General features: G+C 40.0%; 1 protein-coding gene across 2 annotated transcripts in view; it reads right to left on the reverse strand.

Moving 5' to 3' along the window:
• The window catches only part of Syt1 (synaptotagmin 1), a 340885-nt gene that overhangs the window by 126764 nt on the left and 191157 nt on the right, over positions 1-22964 (reverse strand). The window contains exons 3-6 of one of the 2 annotated variants that reach the window (XM_032912229.1): positions 21161-21345; positions 15470-15583; positions 10720-10887; positions 7586-7753 (exon numbers count right to left, since the gene is read on the reverse strand). In XM_032912229.1, the coding sequence (XP_032768120.1) occupies positions 7586-7753; positions 10720-10887; positions 15470-15583; positions 21161-21345 (635 nt within the window). Of the gene's footprint in view, positions 1-7585; positions 7754-10719; positions 10888-15469; positions 15593-21160; positions 21346-22964 lie in introns of both variants that reach the window. The other variant, XM_032912219.1, reaches the window with a different exon arrangement.

Consider the following 22964-nt stretch of genomic DNA (forward strand, 5'->3'; position numbering starts at 1 on the left):
CAGGCTCTTCCTGTTTTCCACCTACCAGGATACCATACATATCCTTTTGCCCTCTTGCGGTTCATCAGTGTTATCATATCTTTCAGTACTACATATCTCCTCATGGCTGAAGAATATTCCATTGTGAGGTAGATCCTCTTTTTATCAGCTCACCAGCTGATGAACATTTAGGTTGTTTCTGCTTTGCTCTGGTGTCAAAAGGCTGTTATGAATACTCTGGTATGATAGTGAATGCACACATTTCCTCATTCGCTCAGGTGTATATGTGGTAGCATCTAGGCCATACTGTAGCTCTACTTATATCTTTTGAGGACTTGTAGGATTGTTCTCTAAAGTGTTACATCCTTTCTATTGGCAACAGACAAAGTTCTTAATTTCTCTGCATCGTCCCCAGCAATTGTTACTACCTGGGTCAAAACAAAACAAAACTTCTTAGTTTAGGGAAGCCTGAAATGTTGGCAGCACTGGGGATGAGCCATCTTCCATCCGCACCTGCTGAGCCTTCCCCAGAGTTGGCCTTTGTGAAAATATTCATATACCCCAAGACCCCTGCTCATGACATCTAGGCACATTTTCCTCTCCTAAGGACAGCTACAATATCTCTTGAGCTCCTGGGCCGGTCTCTCTGTCTTCCCAAAGGAAACATGTGGGTCCAGTGGTCGGCTATGCCTTTTCAGTTGGCAAGAAAATGCGGGCTCTGATGGGTATTTGCGACATGAAAATGTGGGCTCTGATGGGTATTTGCGACATGAAAATGCGGGCTCTGATGGGTATTTGCGACATGAAAATGCGGGCTCTGATGGGTATTTGCGACATGCCAAATAACTAATATTTATTTTTTAACTGGTACCAAGTATTATTGGAAGAGCCTTCTGTAACTCTTATAGAATGCAACTTTCCCCACAGATATTAGTAACATTAACTTAAATAATAAGGGCGAATACTCCCTGCGAAGAAGTGGAATCATAGTTGGATTCATGTAATTGAATCTAGAGCTTTAATCTACCCCGTGGTTCTGCCCCACTGTTGATTAATGACTGCCTAGGTGGAGTAGGACTATTTCATTTATCATATTCCCAGGAATTAACACAATCCTTGCCCTATAAAAGGGGCAACGCAATTTTACCTTGAGCAGACAAAAGTACAAAATTACTTAGCAGTATTTTAAAGCTCCATTCACAGGCAGGGATGTGCCTCTGTTCTCCTCTCTCTAATTACATAAGGCTTGACTGCTCAACGAGTCTTCCTCCTCCCTCTGGAGCACAACTAGTACAACGGCAACTGCTGACATTTCCTGGAGTTGTGGAGTAACAGATTGTAACGGATTAAAGATTTCACAATACAAACATTTGGCCTGCCCAAAGGTAGGTAGGAGGAAGACAGAAGGTAAAAACATTTAATTTGAAGATTTGCAAACAGGATAATAACAAAAAGAATGGTGCCAAAACATATGACGAGCTCATCAGAAAAGTTTACATTTTGAGAGATTCAAATATGGGCAAGATAGAACAAGACATTCTCCTGCCTTGCTTCCCACTCAAAAAAAAAAAAAAAAGTACTAGTTTATCCCGCTTTCCTCTTCGTCTTCTTTCCATTTTGGCTCGTTCCTGCATTAGCTCCCATTACTCAGGCTCTGCCAACCTGTCCTTCCCACCACTCTGCTCAATTTTACTTAAAGTTCAACTAACAAATTCTCACTTTTTATTCTTTGGATAAAAAGAAAAAAGAAAAAACCCTAACACCTACACTCATTTCTATTTTTAAAAAAAAATTTTGATTTCCTTGGTACAACATGTATCAAAATTTATGAGAAATTCATGAAATTCAGTGAGGATTTGCCCCACAATAAGCCTTTTGAGAGACCACGGAGCACGGCTAATGTTCAGAACATTTTTGTCAAAATCAGAATGCGTGCTTCAAAGAGACACCCACCTGGTTGTTTTCCACAGTAGCTAAACCTCTTTCTTTTGCCTAGCTCCCTCACCGTGAACTCATTATCACTGTTGGACTCTACAAGGTTTAGGGCCAAGTTGATGGACTAGAAAGACAAAGACAAGCCACGGCTGGGCAGGAGGGGCAGAATAACGCCCTGTACATAGGGAAAGAGCTTAAGAGATGGCGACGGTAACCCCAAAGTGTGTAGGGCTTTGCTGCAGTCACGGTCACTGGGAGAGCTGGACTGTCACCCTTTATTGTTAGTATGGCAGATGATACAGGTTTGTAAAGGGAAAAAATCTTATTACATAACTATATGCTTAAGTTTATTGTATATTTTGCAGAAAAAGCAGGCACAGAAAATCCCTTGCACTCTCTTGTGCATAGTGGTGATGCTGCAGAGCTAAGGACAAGTGGGTTCTGGAGCCCAACTGTCCTGGGACTAAATCATTGCCACGCTGTTCACTTTTTGTGTGGCCCAGGATAAATGACAATACAAAGAGTAATCCATGGGGTGGCTCAGAGACTATATAAGATGAGAGATAAGAAGGAGAATGTTCATTATAGAGTGAGTGTGTGTGTGTGTGTGTGTGTGTGTGTGTGTGTGTGTGTGTGTGTGTGTGTATGTGTGTGTTTGGGGCGGGGTTGAGTGGCTTCATGTTTGACATCTAGTCTAAGCTCTGAGAGCTTACCCCTTTTAGTCTAATTTTGTAAGTTCAACATTTAAGGGACAGAATGTCATTAAGTTACTTACTCCAATCTTACTCCTCAAGATACCAATTCGAGTTTTCACTCTTAATTGGACCTGCCCTTGCTGACCTCTTTTACTTAGGAATTGCTCTTGGTTTCTCTCTGTTTAATTCAAAATTTACCCAGTTAAGGACTTTGTTACATTTATTGTGTTTGTGTGTGGGCATACACGGAATTCCTAGGTGCGTATTTCCTAGGTGCATATTTCACAGTGTGGATGTGGGGATGAGAAAAGCTTCAGAGTTGGCTGTCTAGGGGGACTGGGTGTGGTAGCTCACACCTTTAATCCTAGCACTTGAGAAGCAGATGCAGACAGATCTCCATGAGTATGATGCCTGCCTGACCTATATCCATAGTTCCAGGACAGCAAGGACTAGTGAAACCCTGTTTCAAAAACAAAAGAAAACAAAAAAACAAAACAAAAAACAAACAAAAAAAGAACTTGGCTCTTTCCTTCTGCCATGTAGGTCCTGGGAATTGAACTCAGATCCACAGCGAGGCAACAAAAGGCACTGGGAAGTGAGTCAGCTCTCTCACCTCTTCAGGTTTAAGTAGACGCCCAAGCTCTTCCCTGGAGCTTCCTCATGATCCTGAAAATCCTCCAGTGTATCATGGTCTAATATACTAAAAAATGCTTCAGTACTGTTAAGTGGTATCTATTGTACCATATATTTGTTTAACAGCAAATTTTCTAGACATAATATATTTGGATTTGGGTCATATAATTTGAATCCTCCTTGGAACATATTCTTATATATCTCTGGTTTTCATTTTCATCTTTCGAGCAGACACTTAATCGTTGTTTAATCTAATCTTTACTGTTAAAACTTAGTTAAAGCTAACCTATATGGCTCTATGTGAGTCACAGAAACAAGATGAAGATCAGGTTCATGGGAAGGAAAGTACCGTGAGCGAGACATTACAAAAACAGCACAAGGAAATTGTTGTTTGTACATCGTCAACCAAAAGTATCAGCAATGATCTTCCCATGTATCTGCCCTGCCCTATCCCCCCAACTTTTTTCACTGGGAAGGAGTTAGACTGCTTCTGTCTGGAAGCACATTATCTGTGGCTTCTTGAAAGACTGTGGATGTAAGTGAATGTTTTCGGGCATTTCCTAAATGTGACGGTCTGTGAGTGACAGGCAAGGTTACTGTTCACATGTCACTAGAACTGTTTGCCGTCTGCACACTTGTTTGTTGGTTTGTGTTGGGGGAATGTCTCTGACAGCTTGAATTGCCTCCAAACTCCTACATGTACTTAGAAAACATCAATTGTTTGATGATCTTTGACCATAAAGATGCTATAAGAAATAACTTTAACTCATTTCAGAGAAGTACCAAGTAATTGACCACTGGAAGCCAAAAATCTGCCATTTGATTGAAAATGTATTCTCAAAATGCTTTTCTGTGAAGTAAATGTTTTTCTAATTAGGCTTAAAAATGTGAAATTTTCTTGCAAAATTGATTTCCCATTAAAGACCTAAAGTAGTTTCTCTTCCCTTCTGCCTGAGTACTAATTAAATTATGTCCCAACTTGTTTTAATTCAGCAATCAATTTTTTTCCCATTTGCACTGGATTACAGAACCTCATTTAAAAAGCACTCTAACAAATTCACACAAAAAGAGGTGATAGACTTATTTTCTACTGGAGAGAAAGCAGCTTCAGGCCTGAGAGCTTGCAGCCGACCAGGGCAAATGCGTAAACAAAGAAGAAAAAAAAGGTCCATGTGTGTTCCACTGCTGTGCACTCCTTACGCCATTTTAGAAATGAGAAGAGAAATAAGAAAGAAAACGTAAGGATGACAACGCACTGATGACCCTGACACTAGATGCAGGGATGAGACAAATTCTAAGCTAAATTTATAAAAACAAATGGACAATCGTAGCTGTTGGTAGCATTTGGAGTGGTGCGGAGAAATGTTAAATGAGTAGATTATTCTGGAAGTATGATGGTTAGTTCCAGATATGACCTTGGGTGATATGAAAAACTATACTTTGAATGACCAAACAAAAAAGAAATCATGAGAATTTCAACACAGACAGCCTGACGCCATTCCTATCGGAAGCCTTACACAAATGGAAGAGAACTGTATATGTTGTTTATATGGCAAGGTTTGGAGGCTACACACAGAGGAAAATTGGATAGAATTAATGGTTTTACATGGAGCCCCCTCTTGAGAAAGGCTCTACTGTTTCCAGGGTCAAATTCTACTGTCATCTGTTGAGAAATGCAGAGGTGGAAAAGGAAGTAGTCAGACATAATACACACGGTGAAGAAAAAGCGGCAGTGAAGGGGAACCGGTGAGTGGCGTTGACTGTGTGAATGTGAGAAGCACTGAACTAGATGGGAACCTCAGGAGGAGTGGCCTCTAACAGAGTCTGGAGCCAGAGCTTGCACTGCTTAAGTCTCCTAGCTGAACCTGACTGAACAGCTTGCCGTGGTTACATTTTAAGTCTTTTGACATTAAAATGATCTGTAACATTGAAAGGTGAAATGAAGACTGAGGATGCAATGGCTCACATGGGAAAATGGTTCACTGAAGTCATGAGAACTAATGTCCATCCAACACACCAGTTTATTCACACAATTATCACTTTGTGCACTTAATAAACAGTAGCAGAAAACAGCACATAACACAGAGAACAAAGTCTTGAACTAGGAAAGGTAATTGGGTCTTATTCCCTCTACCAGGAGAAAGTGTCTCGCTGCCGATAGTCATGCTGAGGTATGTGCTGTAACATGTTTTAGCAAGTTTATTACTTCACAACAGAGGACATGACTTCTCCCTGGACCACAGTTACTCTTCCAGAATGAAGACTGAAGAGGAATGTGCTCCAGGTGTTTAAATTGAATGGCTTATTGCTTAGTAATAAAAATGTCCAGTGGCTTGTGGGCAGCGCAGTGTTGTGAGAGATAGGTTGAGTTGATGTAGATGGAGGAAAGATGAGAAGAGGGAAATGAAGACCAGTTGTGAGAAGAAAAGAGACAACCAGTCACTCCTCTACTGAAGAGTCACTGCCTGCCAGACACTATGTGAGGAGTTCTGCAGTCTATCCTATTTATAACATTAGGCCACTCTTTAGAATAAAACAGTTTGAAGGGGCTTAAGTAGCCAGGGCTAATAAATAGATTAGCTAGAATTGAAATGATGAATAATTGTGATTTTAAGGAGAGTCTTCCCAGAATCCAGTGCAGCTAGTGATGTCAAGGGTGGGTTGGAGGCGGGAGAGGAGGCGGCTGGAGACTGTTACACACACCTGTTATTTTCCCTAAAAAGCATGGGAGCATAATTCCAGGAATCCAGCAATTACTATTTTCAGAATGAGTTGTTTTCCACGATTTGGGTGACAGATGTATTAAAGAAGTTACGGGAGAAGAAAACAGTCAAAGGAAGATGGGAACATCAAGAGAGAGAAGGAAAGTTGTTGTCTACTTAGCTCCAACCTACTAGTTTAGTGGTAAGTCGTAAAGCTCTACATTTACTCAAGGAATCTTTGAAAGAATACAAAGTACCAGGCGGTTTACCTAAACACAGGCAAAAACACCTCTCAGAGAGCCACTGGGTGTGATTGTAGACTCCTACACCATGAACTTGGTAACAGGTAAGCAGTGAGAGCCAAGAGCCCAGGAGACATAGCCTCGCCTTGTCAGATATAAGTGGGTGAAAGCGAGTGAATTAATAACTACCAGTTAGTAAATATGTGTTACATTCAAATAAAATATAAAAACTCATGGGACATCTTGCTACTTTGTTGCATAAAAATAGTATTGCTGAATAATTGGCTTTCTCATCTTATGTGTGCTTGAATTGACATTGGTATTAGCTCACTCATAAGAAAGAGTTACATATAAAATCTTAAAAGTTAAAAATTTGTTATTTTTCAAGATTCTTCTTCTATTGGTGCCTTTTCACAGTAGGACAAACTCTTATCTCAATGCTGAAGAATGTGATGTTTGATTACTATTATTTTTACAAAGCAGAGATTAACAAATCATTTTGCTTCCTTTTATAGAACGAAATAATAATATTGAAGTATAAATCTCAACATGCTGTGGTAAAAGTTTTCATATTCTATTAGGAGTCTGAAGTTTGTAGGTGTAGGTGGCCGAAAAGATTCTCGTGGCAATGAACTAGGCTGAGATCTATGTGGCCCCAGAGTAACTATACATAGAGATCTGGAAAATTGTTGCCCATATCCTAAAGAGGGGCTGTGAATGGAGTTGGTTTAGAACTGAGCGATGCTAAGGGCTATTTGTTTGTCTAATATTAGCCTGCTGAGACATTCACACAGACAAACGCCCATGCCCGGCAGGCACAGCACAATCCAACAGAATTGGTTACTGTGGAGTGTAAATGCACTATGGGTATTGAACTCTTTTTAAATGACAGAAAAATACTAGGCTATTAAATCTAGGAGAAAAACAATGTGTGCAGTACCATGAAGATGTGACTCACTTAAAAAATGGACTTAATATCAGTTTTTGTGTGTAATGGTTTTCTTTTTTTTTCTTTTTACCCATTATGCTTTGGTGTCTGCATCAGAAACAATGAACCTCGATATGCAGACATAATCAAGGGAAACGCACCCGCTTACTTCACTGCGATAGTTCTAAAATACACGCAGACAATACGAGATGATTGCTCACTGTCTTCTAAAGGACGGGGTTGTTTATATTCCTAGTGTGTGTTATCTCTCTATTTTCTTTTAAATTCCACTCAGAAGTCCTGAATATATTTTAGCAGGGTCATACAATCCCTCTGACTCTGTTTTGGCAGCTGTCAGTTTTTAAAGGCCCATGTCACCCTTCAGGAAGATCCTCTCTCTACGGCTTAGTATTTGAACCGCAACAGGTGAATGAACACAGCTTGTGTTAGAAATGCTAATGAATGCCCTACCTCTTCTTTCTCAGCGCTCTGGAGATCGCGCCACTCCTCGGTCACATGGCCAAAATCCACGGTGTTCATAGGAACTTTGAACTCTCCAATGATGTCGTGCTTGGAGAAGCGATCAAAGTCATACACAGCCATCACCAGTGTTTTGCCACCTAGTTCCGAGTAGGGCACCTGCATGGAAAGACATGAGGGGAAGACGTGCTGTCACAGGGTGCTTGACATCTGCTCCTCATGGACAGCTTTTGGTATGTGTGCTGGGGAAACAGAACAGGCTCTTTATATCGAGCCTTTTGGCCAGTTTCTTGGGAGAAAAACGGAAAAGTGCTGTAGTGACTTATCACTTTACTACAACATTTTGGAAGCAGTTGGTATAATCTTCCTATTAGTTATGCAATAAATACTTCTAATAAATGAAAGAATAGGAAAGTCGATTGCATTGGACTATATAACTATCTCTTGCCAATTAATGTTGTTGTTAGTTATGTTCTTGGGGTACAGCTGGTTTCAAAGTGTCAAGTTATCTGGACACCACGGTTTAGTGGACACCACACTTTCAAGCCATCTGGAGCTGCTGGTTGCACCCTCTTGTGGGAGGGTGTTAAATGTCCCTTTAATAGGCATTATCTAAGACCATCAGAAAACACAGATACATCATTATTCTTAACTGTAGCAAAATTACAGTTACGAAGTCGACAGAATAATTTTACGGTTGGGGTCACCACAACATGAGGAACTGTATTTTGTTCAAAAGCTATGCTGGTAGTCTAGAAGGAACTAAATGAAATTCATAAGATGCCTCTCAGACTTTCTAAAATAATTTAGTGATTGACAAGAGCTGACTGGAAAATTGATGTTTTGAATATCACAGCTTCATTATCATATGGATCTTGGAGTTCGTTTGTAAGTGTGATACTCGTTAGCATGAGTAGTAGCAAAAGGCCGAGGAGGAGTGAATTCTCCAGCTGTTCTAATCCATTTGGGACAGATGTTATGGTTTCGAAAGTTTATTAGTGACATTTTTTAAAATTCAGGGAGAGCTGTGCATACCAAGCAAGCTACACTTTAGTAAGTGGATGGAAATGTCTCGTCTAGGGACTGTTTAGATTGACACTAGATATTTGATCAATTTTACACATGTAATATTTAATCAGTGTATATATGCTGTATGCCCCAGCAAACACTTCTCAATGCATTCTTAAGAAGGAAAAAGGATGAAAGTCTAATTGACCATTTATGTATAAGAAATGTGAGCATTCTAAAGAGTGTTTGTCATTTATGAATTATGATCAGAACCAGGTTATTTTCTAAAGTCCTGTGAATAAAAACTAAGTTTAATATTTTTCTAGTTTTGGAAGAATCTAAAATAAGCTTGAAAGACCTGGATTTCAATAAAAACCAACGATTTTTAGAGTGGTAATATAGAATCCCTTAAAATTTTAAATTGTATATCCTGGAGATTTGATCATTGAACAGTGTCTGATGCCCGTGCTTGGGGTCAGGCAGACCTGGACCTGGGGCTCATGGACAAACCCAGCCTCTTCACCCATCCATCACACTGCAGCAAGGGGTCTGCTGTGGGGCCATTGAGAGTGAGCGAGTGTATTTAAACATTTAGTCTGGGCTGGAGAGATGGCTCAGCGGTTAAGAGCTCCAATTGCTCTTCCAGAGGTCTTGAGTTCAATTCCCAGCAACCACATGGTAGCTCACAACCATCTGTAATGGGATCTGATGCCCTCTTCTGGTGTGTCTGAAGACAGCCACACTGTGCTTGTATACATAAACATTTAGTCTACAATAGGCACTTAAATCCATTTATCATTAACACACCCTTTAAATAGAAACTTATCTTAGCAGAAAAAAAATGTGCTACATTTTAAGTACATTTAACTCTACTTGAAAGCCAGCCTACAAGCTTCTACTCCTATAGTGCATGTCTGTCTGGTAAACTATTACCACTAATGTGCTTCAAAAGAAATGATACACAAATAATAGAGGAAGGCACTGTAGAATTATTTCAAAATTCCTTAAAATAATATAAGAACTATTAAACTCCATTTGGAAATATACACAGCCAACTAAAATGCTGTTGATTACTATCTACATGATGTTAAGAAATTGGTATTTAACATTTTTGGTACAGGGAGTGTAATGACTTGCTTTTAAGGCAGGGATTTCTAGGCTCTAATTATTGCTGTTTTCATGGTCCAGGAAAAGAAAAACTAAGGGATTCTGTCTGTAAAACTCCACACCTTGACAGAATAGGAAAACTGCTGCTCTTTCACCAAATTGCAAACAAGATTTGAAGAGGTGACTCATGCCCCCGTTTCATTTCCCACCGGAATGTTTGCCAACACGAGGTGCATGTTATTGCTAAGCCTGGCTGGTGGACGGGGTAATTTTGAATCAGCCTGCTGGCATATTCATAGAGATTTCATTTTCCAGAAATGTATTGTTCTAAGGAAACCATTTTAAAACAATTCTACCTCTCCACCAGAAGCACCATTTTTATGAAGGACTCCAAGTGAAGAGTTCCAAGGTGCCTTGCGGCTCTCGGGGCATGTCACTTTGATGAGTAGTCCTATGGTCAGAATGTCTCTTGGTTATTGTTTGTCAACTGATGTGTCTCAACGTGATGAAGAGCATCAGAGAAGAGCCTAGGGCAAAGCACTGATGCTGGAGAATCCCATAACCTTTTCATTGCTAGGAGGAAGGGCTTTTGCATGTTCAAACCTCCCCGCAGCATTGATGAGAACAGCTTCCTCCATTTGGACAGCAACAGGCCTTATAGGCTTGGCCTGCTTTTCTGAGACTTTGGAATCCTGGAAAGTAAAAGCTTGGTCCTTACTTTGGAGGCAGTGGGGTGTCGTGTCCGAGTCCACAGGCAGGCATGGAGTAGAGCCTGGGTGTTTTAGGGGTGATGCTGATACTAGAAGGTCTATATTCTATTCTGAAACGACACAGCCAAAACCTGTAAGGCGGAGTCTTTGCTAGACTGAAAGTTAAAGTGTAAAATATTCCGGATGTAACTGTGAGGGGTCCTAGAGTCACTATTGATGCATATGCTTTTATGCGTGTCTGGAGGCAACTCGTGTTTAATCTGAAACCACAGGGGGAAAGTTATGATTCTAACATTCTACCTTGAAAGTAAATTGTTCATTGAAGACTGGATTGAGGGTTTTCCGGTGGACTTTAGTCTCAAACTTCTTCTTTTTGTCAGGCAGCAGGAAGACTTTGACGTATGGATCGGAGGTACCCCCCATGTCCAGGGCGGGCAGTTCAGCAGCCTGGATGATTCCCACCAACAGCTGAAAGGGACAACAGCAAACGAGCAACACAAAGGGTGAGCATTCTGAGGATTGATTGGTTCACACTGTCACCCACTGTGATGTGTACCCCCCCCCCTCTGCTTTTAGTAAACTTTTCTGTTCATGCATCTGAATAGAGAGGGCACATGCAGTGAGCTCTTTAAACATTAGAAACCAAATTATGACAGATGCAGGCTCTAGAAAGCCTAGTTTTAAGTACAAAAGAGGCTTTTAAAAGGTTGCTGATTACAGTTAAATATGGAATTCATATTTGCAGAAGGGTTGCAATCAAATAACTTCCCAGTTGCTGAAAGCTCTTGTGCATTGTTTTTCCTTCCAGTTCATGCTTTATAAGTGGAAATAAATCGTTAAACAACCACTAGCCTGTAATTGCAAAGCAGGGATTTTTTTTTTTTTTTAAATTCTTTTCTGAAGCCGCAGAGCAGCTAAATGGAAATTTCTTAGTCACTGACTGGTATTTTGAAATAAAAAGTGAGAGCTTCACATTTCCATCCCACTCGACCTATCCTTGTGTGATATCTACTGTTTTTAAACATTAGCTTATGATTGAATAATTACTTAAGAAACTTGCATTAAATGTAGGATGTGGAATAAAATATATAATTCAAGTTTTCTCAAAAAAGAATTATAGGCTTGAATATTCATATTAAATGCCCGTTTTTGATTTTTCCTAATATAGCAATTTTATCTGCAATGTATTTTTTCACAAATAAAAATTTTCATTTTCCCTGAGGATATTAAAATAATGTGGCTTTTTTTTTTTTTTTTTTTTTTAGATAAAATCTTACTTTTTAGCACAGGCTGGTCACAAAGTTGTGGCAAATCACCTGCCTCAGTATCCCTAAGTACTCAGATTCCAAGCACGAGCCCCACCAAACCATCTTTTAATATTTTTGCAAAGGAACAAATGAAATCCTGCTATTGCAGATTCTGGATCCATCAAGCGTGTCTAGATACTGAGGGAAACGCTATTCAGTCATTCCGGACACTGCACTGCTTTATTCTCTGTACGTCCCAAACATGTGAGTCTGACTTTATGGCCAACAGAGTGGATGAATAACTCATCCTTACAAAATAAATCACCCCCATTTTCTGTAAAGAGATCCAGTGCATCCTCAGGACATTTCGGCTGGTTGGCTCAATCAGTTTCTAACTTGGATCCTACCCTGAAGGAACATGCTGTTTCCACTTTAGAGCTGCTTTCTTTAGTTTGTGTTTCAGTTAGTTTGTGTTTCTTTGTGTTTCAGGAGCAGCAATGAATGCTGGGAGGTAGTACAGGAAGAGAGACTCATGGTCCAGGAGTGGCTGACGGACGCACTAGATTACAAACGCATGGGTAGTAAACCTCATGGTCATGCCTCCACTGGGCATTCACCTCTGGGTGGCAACGTAATATTCTACTTCCTCATTCTTCCTGAGATAATTGTAGTTTAGAGACTTAGATATCTTGTCATTAGAGAATGGAATGATTTCTTTCAATGTCCTTTTAATTCTGTCTAAGAGAGACATGCTCTATTTTCCCACCCCCAAAGCTTCTTAACTCAAGCGTTTTAAGACCACGTTTTGGATTTGGTAGACAAGTACTCGGATTTGGCTACAGTTTCGGCTACAGGATTCCTCAGACTTAACCTTCCCTGACTCATAGGAACTGTGTGATGACTAAAACTTGCTAAGAATAGTTGGAATTAAAATAAATGCATAATATTTATAAATGTTTATATAATCTTCTAGACCATCATAACAAAACACATATTTTGGGCTTAATGTGTGCTGAAAACAGAGTAGTAAACATACACATTATTTTTGAATAAAACAGAAACAAATCCATTCTTAAAACTACTATTAAGCTGAAGGGACAGTACTGGGTGCATCTCCAGAGGACCAAGTTTTGATTCCTAGCACCCACATAACCATGTATAACTCCAGTTTCAGAGAATCAATACTTTTTGACCTCCATGGCCACAATATACACACTAGTGCACATACACACAAAATATTTACAAGTCTCAAAGCAGTATGAGATGCTACTAGATTTCTACTGGGCCATATAAATGGAGAAAAATATTAGATGGATCTATATAAAGACAGGTTTAAAACCTGGAAATCTCCCTGGGAATATAATGTAAGGTAATCTTGGAATATATCAATAGTAGATTAATACTCTGTTTCCAACTAAATCCTAATGCTCATTTTGACAGAAGTAGTAAAAATGACCTGAAATATATTTAAGCAATTATGAGACATAAATGGTTTACCTATGATCCTATATAAATACATATTTAAATACCATACTTAAAAGTAATACATAGGTAGCTGGAATATACCATAAAATAACTAAACAGGGCTATCATGAAGCAGATCAATTAAAAATATTTTTAAGTCTGAGACATCCTTCAAGGGAGGACTCTGAGGCTTCAAAGACTTGAACTGTTAGTTCCCAAATAAAATTCAGAATGTCTGCAACTGCTTCCAGTTCTGACTTTAGACATCATTAAAGCAGAGTGTTAATGTTTGATTCTCTCTATCGCTCATTGCTCACCAAGAAGGTTATTACTAGAGTATGTGGGATTCAAGCAATTGTTCTGAGCTACCAGCCTTCCTCACCAAGACGGCTATTCTTGGTCATCAATTTGACTACATCTGGAATGAACTACGATCTAGCAGACCCAATGGTACTTGAGTACCGAATAGGGATGCTGTCTGGAGCCGTTGGCAGGTCCCTATAGGTGACTTTCAGAGGAGACTTTGAACTTTTAACATTGCTGAGATTGCTATAGACTATAGGGACTTTGGAAGTTGGACTAAATGTATTTTTTATTATGCTGTGGCTAGATATGGCCCCCTTGCATTCAGCAAGACTATGGGGGCCAGGGAGTAGGATGCGGTGGTTTGAATTTGTTTGGCCCAGGGAGTGGCACTATTAGAGGTGTGGCCCTATGGGAGAAAGAATGTCACTGTGGTCATGAGCCTTAAGACCCTCATCTTAGCTGCCTTGAAGCCGGTCTTCTTCTGTTTGCCTTTGGAACAAGATGTCGAACTCTCAGTTCCCCTTGAGCCATGCCTGACTGGATGCTGCCATGCTCCCACCTTGATGATAATGGACTGAATCTGTGAGCCTGCTCCAATTAAATGCTGTCCTTATAAAAGTTGCCTTGGTCATGGTGTCTGCTCACAGCAGTGAGTGGGAGAGATCTGGACTCCCTGGTAGAGCAAGGGCTACATCCTGAACTTACACAGCCTATGTACCCTTCCCACAATTCAGAAAGTAAAGCAACAGACATTAATACTGTAGATCGGACCTAGAAGGGTTTTCAAAGGCATTTCCCACATTTTGAGCTACCCAGATAACAGGTACGCAGTGAAAAGCAGCTGCTGTCATTAATCTTACAGCACTTCAGCGCCTTTTGAGAAACAGAAGCAGGGATGGCTGTTTTGCAGTCTTTAGTCTTGTCACTTCTGGGCAACCTCCTTAGGCTTTGAGAATCAAGCTGTTCATCTCCCTGCTTTAAAAAATTGCTATCTCATCACTGCGGAAGTCTCACCTAGACTTCTGGTGTTCATAGAAGGCATTTCTGCCTTTAAAGGCCCTGGAGCCCAACAGCCAGTGGAAAGAGATGCAGAGTCACACTCAAACAGTAGGTGGAGTTCAGAGTCAGAAGAGTCGAGGAAAAAGAGTGAGGGACTAAAAGAGGACAGGCACTCCACAGGAAGACCAACAGAGTCAACTAGCCTGGACTCTGGGGGGATGCCAGAGATTGAATCACCACAGGGCGAGCATGGGCTGCACCTAGGCCTCCTGCACATATGTAGCAGATAAACAGCTTGGTCTTCATAACGGGTCCCCACACAACTAGAACAGGGGTTGTGGGTGAGCCTATTGCCTGCCTGCCTGTGGAACCTGCGTCTCTCAATGGACAGCTTTGTCTGGCCTCAATGGGAGAGAATGTGCCTAGTTCCGCAGCAACTTGATGTGTGGGATGGGGGTGTTTGTGGGGGTTTGACATCCAGAGGGGAGTGATCCTTTCTAAAGGAAGTGGGGGGGGAACTTGTGTAAGGGTGTACTGGGAAGGAAGGAAGGGCTGATATTGGGTTGTAAAATGAATAAACAAACAAACTCATAGAGCATTGGCCAATTTTTAATTCTTTTATGGCTTTTCAAACTAAGTTTTCTAAATGTGGGCGTGGGTGGCAGCTGGTGTGGTTTGGAATCTGAGTCTATATAGCTCAAAGAAGGTTGTTCCTACTCACACTGCGGGACCTATGGCGACTGGTCTGGCTGGGAGCTCTAAGCAACCACTGATGGCTTGGAGTTAATTTGTATTCTGGCTGCCTCCTGTCAGCGCCACAAGTAGATGTAATCGGCTGAATACTGTGAATTCTAATTACCAGAAGTTAAATTAGCAGCTAGGGGACTGCCTGTACTTAGAAATGATTTCATCAATAGCTTTGATAATTGCATTTTCCGCTCACAGCAAACGAAATGTTTTAAGGACTATCTTGCTTCAATTCCTACTTGGTAATGTCAGAAAATGTAATGGAATTAGACGCATTCCCCTCAGACCTGGTTATTCTGGAAGTCATAGTCCAGTGAATATTGGAGCTTTCCCAGTTTCTCCTCTTCCTTGGGCTCTTCCTTTTCTTCTCCATCAGTCAGTCCGGTTTCAGCATCGTCATCCTTAAGGGCCTATGAGGACGAAAAAGAAATCCAGACGAATTTTCACCAAGGCCCAAATCCAACTGGCCATATAGTTAGACCTCCAAGCTGTTTGAAGCAAGCAGGAAGATGCTGGATGTCTATTTGTCTGACACATTCTCATTGGCTGCTAACGCACACATGTTTTTTAATTTCACTTGTGCATGAACCTCCCCCCCACCCCCAATCAGCAAGCGACATGGAAGCAATGGCAGAAGCCCCCTGATAGTGTAGCAAGCAAAACTATGAAATTGTTGCAAGGAAAACGTCAGCTCGGTGTTGTCTTGTCTCGGATGGCATTGCCTCTTTTGGTTTTTCTAGTGTGGTGAACATGCTTGTATCCAGGCTGGGTTTCACATTCTCGTAGCTGCAGTGGTGCTCGGCACCATGTAAAACATCCCTGGTGCATGCAGTGGGGAGAGTCACATGGAATGCATGGCCTGCCGCTGCCTTATGGCTTCTGTCAAAGGTGGCTGAGTGACCCTCGGGAAACCGGAAATTCTTTGTGTTTTCACATCTATGATTGTAACGTTTCAGAAGAAAAGGAGAAAACATGCCAGCAGCGAATGCTGTTTAGAGAGAAGTTCAGTCCATTTCCAGCTGAACTTTACCATTTTATTTTCATAACAGCTCCTCAGAAAGCTAGGCTGAATTAAACTGATTTGACTTTATTTAATATCAAAGACAGAAGAGTCATGTTTGTCATTTTGGAAAATCTCATATTGGCATAAAATTCACAACAAGGGCCATGGTGCTAGACTTAGAAAACCTATACAAGTATATATTTTTCAATCTAAAAGATAGAACATAAAATAAAGTATTTGAAAGGTCATTATGTCATAAAATATGTACAATTTCTGTATTTCAAAAAAATGAAAAGGATATAATATTTTTCTAAAATGTAAAAATTGTGCTGGGTATTTCTACTACAAGGGTTTATGCTCCTGGAAGATTTCTTCATGGGATTGTAGAGATAAACTTGTATACTCTATGCAACGCCATTCTTCACAATAGAAAATTACGAAAAGTTCCACCTCCCTGTTCACTGGTATGTTTGAAAAATTGAAACATTTAAAGGTATCTAAGTAGCACTTACATATTTTGTTCTGCTTTGTGGGTTTTTATTTTTACATTGCTTGTGTTTTTAATGGAGTGAGTGTTATCTGCTTCCATTAAGCCATCACGTATTTGTTGTGTCTGCTACTGCAGAATCTCACAGGACGAGAAATAGAGCCGACAAGCAGTGAGCTGCACTCTATTTTGTCAGCGTTAGTGACTCTCTACTGTTGTCTAACTAGTGTCAGCTCTGGAGCTGGCCTTCCAGAATTCTTACAGAACTCAAATATGAGAGGTTTAGCCAGGCTGCAAAGGTCCCAGGGCCATTGGACCCTGGTTCACCATCTTGTTGTTCCTGTCTGTCTGTCTGTCCACATGGATGTTCCCTCTGCTGTCTCTCTTCTCAGTGGAGCCTCCTTCACTCCCTCATCACTTGCATGGCGAGCTCTTGTGCTGCTTGAAATAGCAAGCTCTGTCTTCCAGTCTGGGTCCTCGCAGCTAACCCCACAACGATCCCCCAAGTCCATCTGCAGTGAGGCTGACTTAGCTCATTAGTTCTGCTCTCTGCTTAGAAGAGCGTCTGAACAGAGGTGAGTTGTCGTCACGCGTGTGTGATCCTTTGTGCCTTTTGACACATCTCAGGAGTCTACAATGAGTCTGAGAAATTGAAAATTACCATTTTCAAATGTGGCTAGCCATGTACTATTGAATTTGGAAAGCTTAATTTGTACTTGGGAACTTCCTTGAATATTAAAGTAATTTTGTAAGGGGCCAAAGCATGAAGCAGCACAGATATTGATAAACTGTGTTAATATGGCTGAGTCTGACTAGAACACTCTAGATAGTGGCCTCCATTTGTCCCTGAGAACCCTAGCTATGTCCAATCTTTAGCACTGCTTTAGAGGATGTGGATAAAGAGATTATGGTTTGGGTAGTTCACCTCCTTTTAATATTTTGATTTAAAAAAAAAAAGAATGGAAAATTCCTAAATGACCCACTGACTGAAAATACTGATGGGTCACCCCATTCTCTCAAAAAAAAAAAATCACAAATTTAAATACTTTTCCAAAAGTCCCCTTTCAGAATTGACAATTTATACATCATGTTTCAGCCAAATGCAATTTGAAATAGCTGAGATACTAAATCTCTTTTTTCCTATGTGGTTTTTGCCAGAATAGAAAGTGCAGGATCATCTCTGCAACTATTTTTCATTAAATTTTTGATAATTTCTTTTGGTGCTCCTGTTCACCACCAAAGTGAAGTTAATTCCTATCTTAGAGGTCGAGCTTCATTAACATGTACACTGTGCATTACATTAAATTCAGACCTATTAAATCAGTAGTATTATAATATCTTGAGAGCAATATTTTTCCCTCCATAGGGAAAAACAAACAAAAAAACCCCCACCTGAGATGATAAAGCCTGTAAGCCCAGCATCTCTGAAGCCAGGCAGATTGTAACAGGAAAGCTTTGTTGAGAACATCAGGGTTTTATAAAGTTTCCAGGCTTAGAGGGGCATGCATGTGGTTTGCTTTGGCGTTCAATATTTACCTAGTCCACAGTCATCAGTAAACGTATTTCCTCATTCTAAGTTACATTGTTCAGACAGGATTTGCTAAGGCACATTAAAAGGCGCCATAAGGACTGCATTTTCTTTCCTATCTATTAATGTAAAACCTTTGAATCCTGTTCTATTTAGCCCATGTTAGTCATGTTTAAAATGAAACACATCATCGTGGAAGATCAGTTGAGTTCAGCCTTTTGATGTCAGAATGGTAAGCCCAGCCACCAGCATTGATTGGGGTATCTAGTAGCAGAAGAAACCTACCGCAAGGGACAATCCAGAACAGTCATGAGACACAACACAGATAAGGGGGACATAGAAGGAAGAAATAAAAATTAAAATATCCACGCACATCAGTGAGAACCATGGAGAAATGACCTGTCTAAGCTTCTTACTCTACAAGTTGCCATCATCTCCCCTTCATGGCTAGTCATGTAAAGACTCAAGGTATTATAAAAAACCCCAACACATGGATCTTTTGGAATACAAATATGCTCTATCTAGAGTTTACTTTTGAAGTCATTGCTGAATTTTAAAAAATTATTTTTTGGTTATGAAATCTTAATATAGATACATAGCCATGAGCGTTGAAATTTGAATTTCTGGGAGTTTGGAATGTTCTGAAGTAATAAAAACATATTGATTGCCCTCAAGCCTATATAGCCTCAGGAGTTCTATCTAAAACTTGTTTCTCCCTGTCCTGTCCTTCACTGAGAGAGCCATACACTGTTCTTATCTCCTTCCCCATGTTCCCTGAGATATGCTACTTAAAATATTTCAAAAGCACAGAGTTTAAAAATGAATTTAATCTGTATAATTTTGAGAACTATGGGACACAATGTGATATGTCATTCTTCTAAAACTTTTTTCATCTTTAGCCTTCATATTCAGAGGCTATTAGCTATTTTTGTAAAGATTGGTAGAAACATATACTATTATTATATAATTATCATGAAACATAATTTCACCTATTCCAATTATATTTTATTCTATACATTGAAGATTAAGACAATTATACCTAGCTAAAAGCCCTGAGTACATGACATTGTTGACTTACATTAATTAAAACCAAAAGTGGTTGAAATTCTAGATACTTTGCTATATCAAGGAAGTAATTATAGACTATCACTGGCCTTTTCTACTAGTTCATGACTTGATTCCTATTCCTCTACCCCAACCCATCGGAAGGAGCGGGATAGATGGAAAGTCACCATCACTCTCTATGTGAGATCCTGGTCATTTATCCATGGTGTAATGGGGATATCAGCTCTATGCCATCAACTGTAGTGTTACATTGTACAGAACAAATCCACAAATGAAAATATAACACTCTTATCCTAGAAAGAAACACTTTAGTTACCACCTAAAAAGTAATCAATGCTTTTACGTGTTCACTTCAGGACACAAGAAAATCACAATAGAATTTTATAATAATTATGAAAGCGATAGCATTATCTATTCAAAATTTTCTTTTCAAAGATATTGCTAAAATAGCATTTTCTAGTCCGTATTTACCAAGGTAAATTATTTCTATAATCATAAAAAATTATGATTCTGTCTTTAAAAAACTAAATAGATAAAGAAGGAAGAAATGTCAGTATTAAATTCTACTTGCTATAAGCCAAAATTTGAGTATCTACTTAACAAATTAAATGAAGGGGAAAATCCTTCTTAGTTATCTGTAGTTGTTCATGAGCTTCTGTGACTGATGAGAAACTGCCGGAGAAATTGAATCTTTGTTACCCTGAGCTCAGGCCAAAGGTCTCTGAGCAGGAGACTAGACTTTCATCCATTCTACAGCTCTGAAACCAAGGTGAACTGCAGGGAATGGGATGTGGACTGTGTCTGTCCATAGATACTGCATGGTCTCTGAGGAGGAGTTTAACACTCACACTGGGAAGGAGGGTTAGAATATGAGAGTCCATGTGTGGAAACCCAGGATGCTCTACATGTGTGCTATGAGGCTATGGTAAGCCCTGGTCAAACTGCTCTTAGATGCATGTGTTAAAGATTCAGCTAACAGTAATTAATACCACAAAACAATCAGCAAAACTGCCTCCACAACTTCCTATTTGGGCATTAATAGAACATTTAAATTATCTGATAGAAAACAATGCTTCCAAATTATTTCGATGAAAAATCTTTACACTCTCATTTCATATGAATTAAATTTTATTTAGAAACATTTGTTGTAAGTACTATTCAAAAACTGAAGAAGCATTAAATACTTTTTATTCAACTTGACCTTAACTAAGTTGTCCAGTTAACGTAGTTAAACATCGGCAGCAATGCCAGGGAAACCAAACATCATCCCTATGCATGGGAAGGCACTCAGGTACATAGTTTATCAACATACGGGTTCTAATTGTGATCATTAATTGAGGAAATATAATTTTGTCTTTCGACTCGGTTTTGTTCTTTAGGACTGGATCCTATCTCCCCTCACCAGATATAACTTATTATCTCTGGCATGTGAGGGCTGAGCTGGCCGGGTGCATAGCATGTTGGCATTTACCAAGTAGGAGGAAGATCTTTAGCAGAGACTTAGAGCAGTGCCTGAGGCAGAAAGAACCCCCGTCCAAGGCAGAAAGCACTCAGATACCTTGTATCACCTTTAAAAAAATTCTAAACAATTAGGACTGGCTGATGATGGAACAAAAATATTCAGGAATTGTCTTATTGTGCTAGGCCCATGAAGCCACACCTCGTTGTGTGAAGGCTCTCCTGGTATATGTGTGTCATCAGGTGAGAAAATACCACCTGTCTGTCTCCACTCCACTCTACTCTGGGAGACCGAGTCACACCTGAAAGGACTGCCAAGCATCTCTAGACAAACAACAGTAGCCACAAGTTGTCCATGTCTATGAGCATCTGCAGAAAAGAGCACAGCCCCACTGCGCATTCCCGGGGGCGTCTGTGAACAGGCACGATTGCATTACCTGATCCTTCATGGTCTTCCCTAAGTCTTTCACGTCCTTCATGTTAATGGCGTTCTTTCCTCCCTTTTCCTTCCCCTTCTTCTTGTTTTTCTTTTTGAACAAACATTTCTTACAGACACAAAAGCAGCAGGTCACGACTAAAAGGACCGCAACTATGGCTATGGCTATTAAGGCCCACGGTGGCACTGGAAGAGAGAGAGAGAGACAGAAAAGGAACATCAGCAGTGGAACCAGTTAACCAAGCACAGTGAAGACCCCAGGCCTGTGGCTGGATTTCCCCAGCGCTTGTTTTGCCCCAGTGGTGCTGTTCTGTAGGTTTTATCTGCGCTGAGGCCTGGCCTGGATTCTTCCTCTTCCTCTACATATATTGCACGTTGCCTTTCCCATATGCTTCAAGCTAATTTCCCATTCACTCTTCATTTATTCAGAGCATCTTGTACAAACCCCCCTCTGCTTTAGCCTCTTCATCTATTCAGTAGAGGAAAAATTAGCAAGTAGCTTGGTGAGTCTTACAAGAATTATTAAGATGCAGTGGCTAGCATGAAAGCTTAACTAATGTTCACTGGAATGCTTCCTTATTGATAACATTATAGTTGTTAGTATATTCTGGCATGGTAGAATGTGCAGATATTAACCACATGAATGGAAAACCAAATGTAAAAATTACAACCATGTTGAAGGCAAGCAATGAGTACTTGGTGCCTTGAGAAAAGATCATGGAGAGATGTATAGGGTTTGGCCAGGGAGAGGCTGTATGACTACTCCCTGATTGCTTAATGTGATTTCTGTTTTCTTCTCTATCAAGTGGAGAATATACTGTCTGATTAAAATTAATAGACTGAAAAAAAAATCCTAAGAATGGCACCCAGAACACACCAGGAACTCAAAGTACTGGTAGCTATCATTTCTTTTTGTATTTAAGGCATAGGATCCAGGGACTTAAAGAATCTTTAAGGAGACACAAGATTTCTGAAGAGAGATATCGAAAGAAAGATGGACACCCTGAAGCAGTGAGAACGCAAAGAGAATGGAGAAGAGGAAGTGATGAGTTTCGGGTGATAGAGGAGGTAGATTTTTAGGCTCTGTTTAACATAACAGAGTAGATACCACACACACACACACACACACACACACATATACATACACACACATACGCACACATGTACACACATACACACACATACACACACACATACACACACTCACACACACACTCACACACACACATACACACATGACTCTCACATAACACATCTACACACACACATAACACACATACACACATACATACACACACATACACACACATACACATATACATACACACACATACACACATACATACACACACATACATACACACATACACACACATACACACACACACACACACACACACACACACAGAGTTTTCTGTTGTAGTTGTCCAACTGCTATGAGTTAAAACGTCCCCTTACTTAGCATCTGTGTACAACATGCTTATAAAAAGCTAAGTTCCACGGGTGCGTTTGAGATTTAACTTTGACTGGAAAGGAATTATTCATGATTCAAATCACAGCTCTTCAGATTCATCAGAAGTAATTAGATTTGTCTGTTCTAATAAGAAAAAAACATTGGGCACTGAAATATTAAGAAAAAGCCTAATTTTCTTTGAGCCGCATAAACATCATTAGTGCCAATGATGGTCGAACACAAGTCAGGAGTACTCTGATAAAGTAAAAACACTTAAAATTAACCTCTCTTCAAAACAGAAAATCTGCTCTTGTGTGCTCTCTCTGCATTGAGCTTTGTGGTGAAGAACATC

Source organism: Rattus rattus, chromosome 1 (genome assembly GCF_011064425.1).
Source record: "Rattus rattus isolate New Zealand chromosome 1, Rrattus_CSIRO_v1, whole genome shotgun sequence".
Classification (NCBI taxonomy): domain Eukaryota; kingdom Metazoa; phylum Chordata; class Mammalia; order Rodentia; family Muridae; genus Rattus; species Rattus rattus.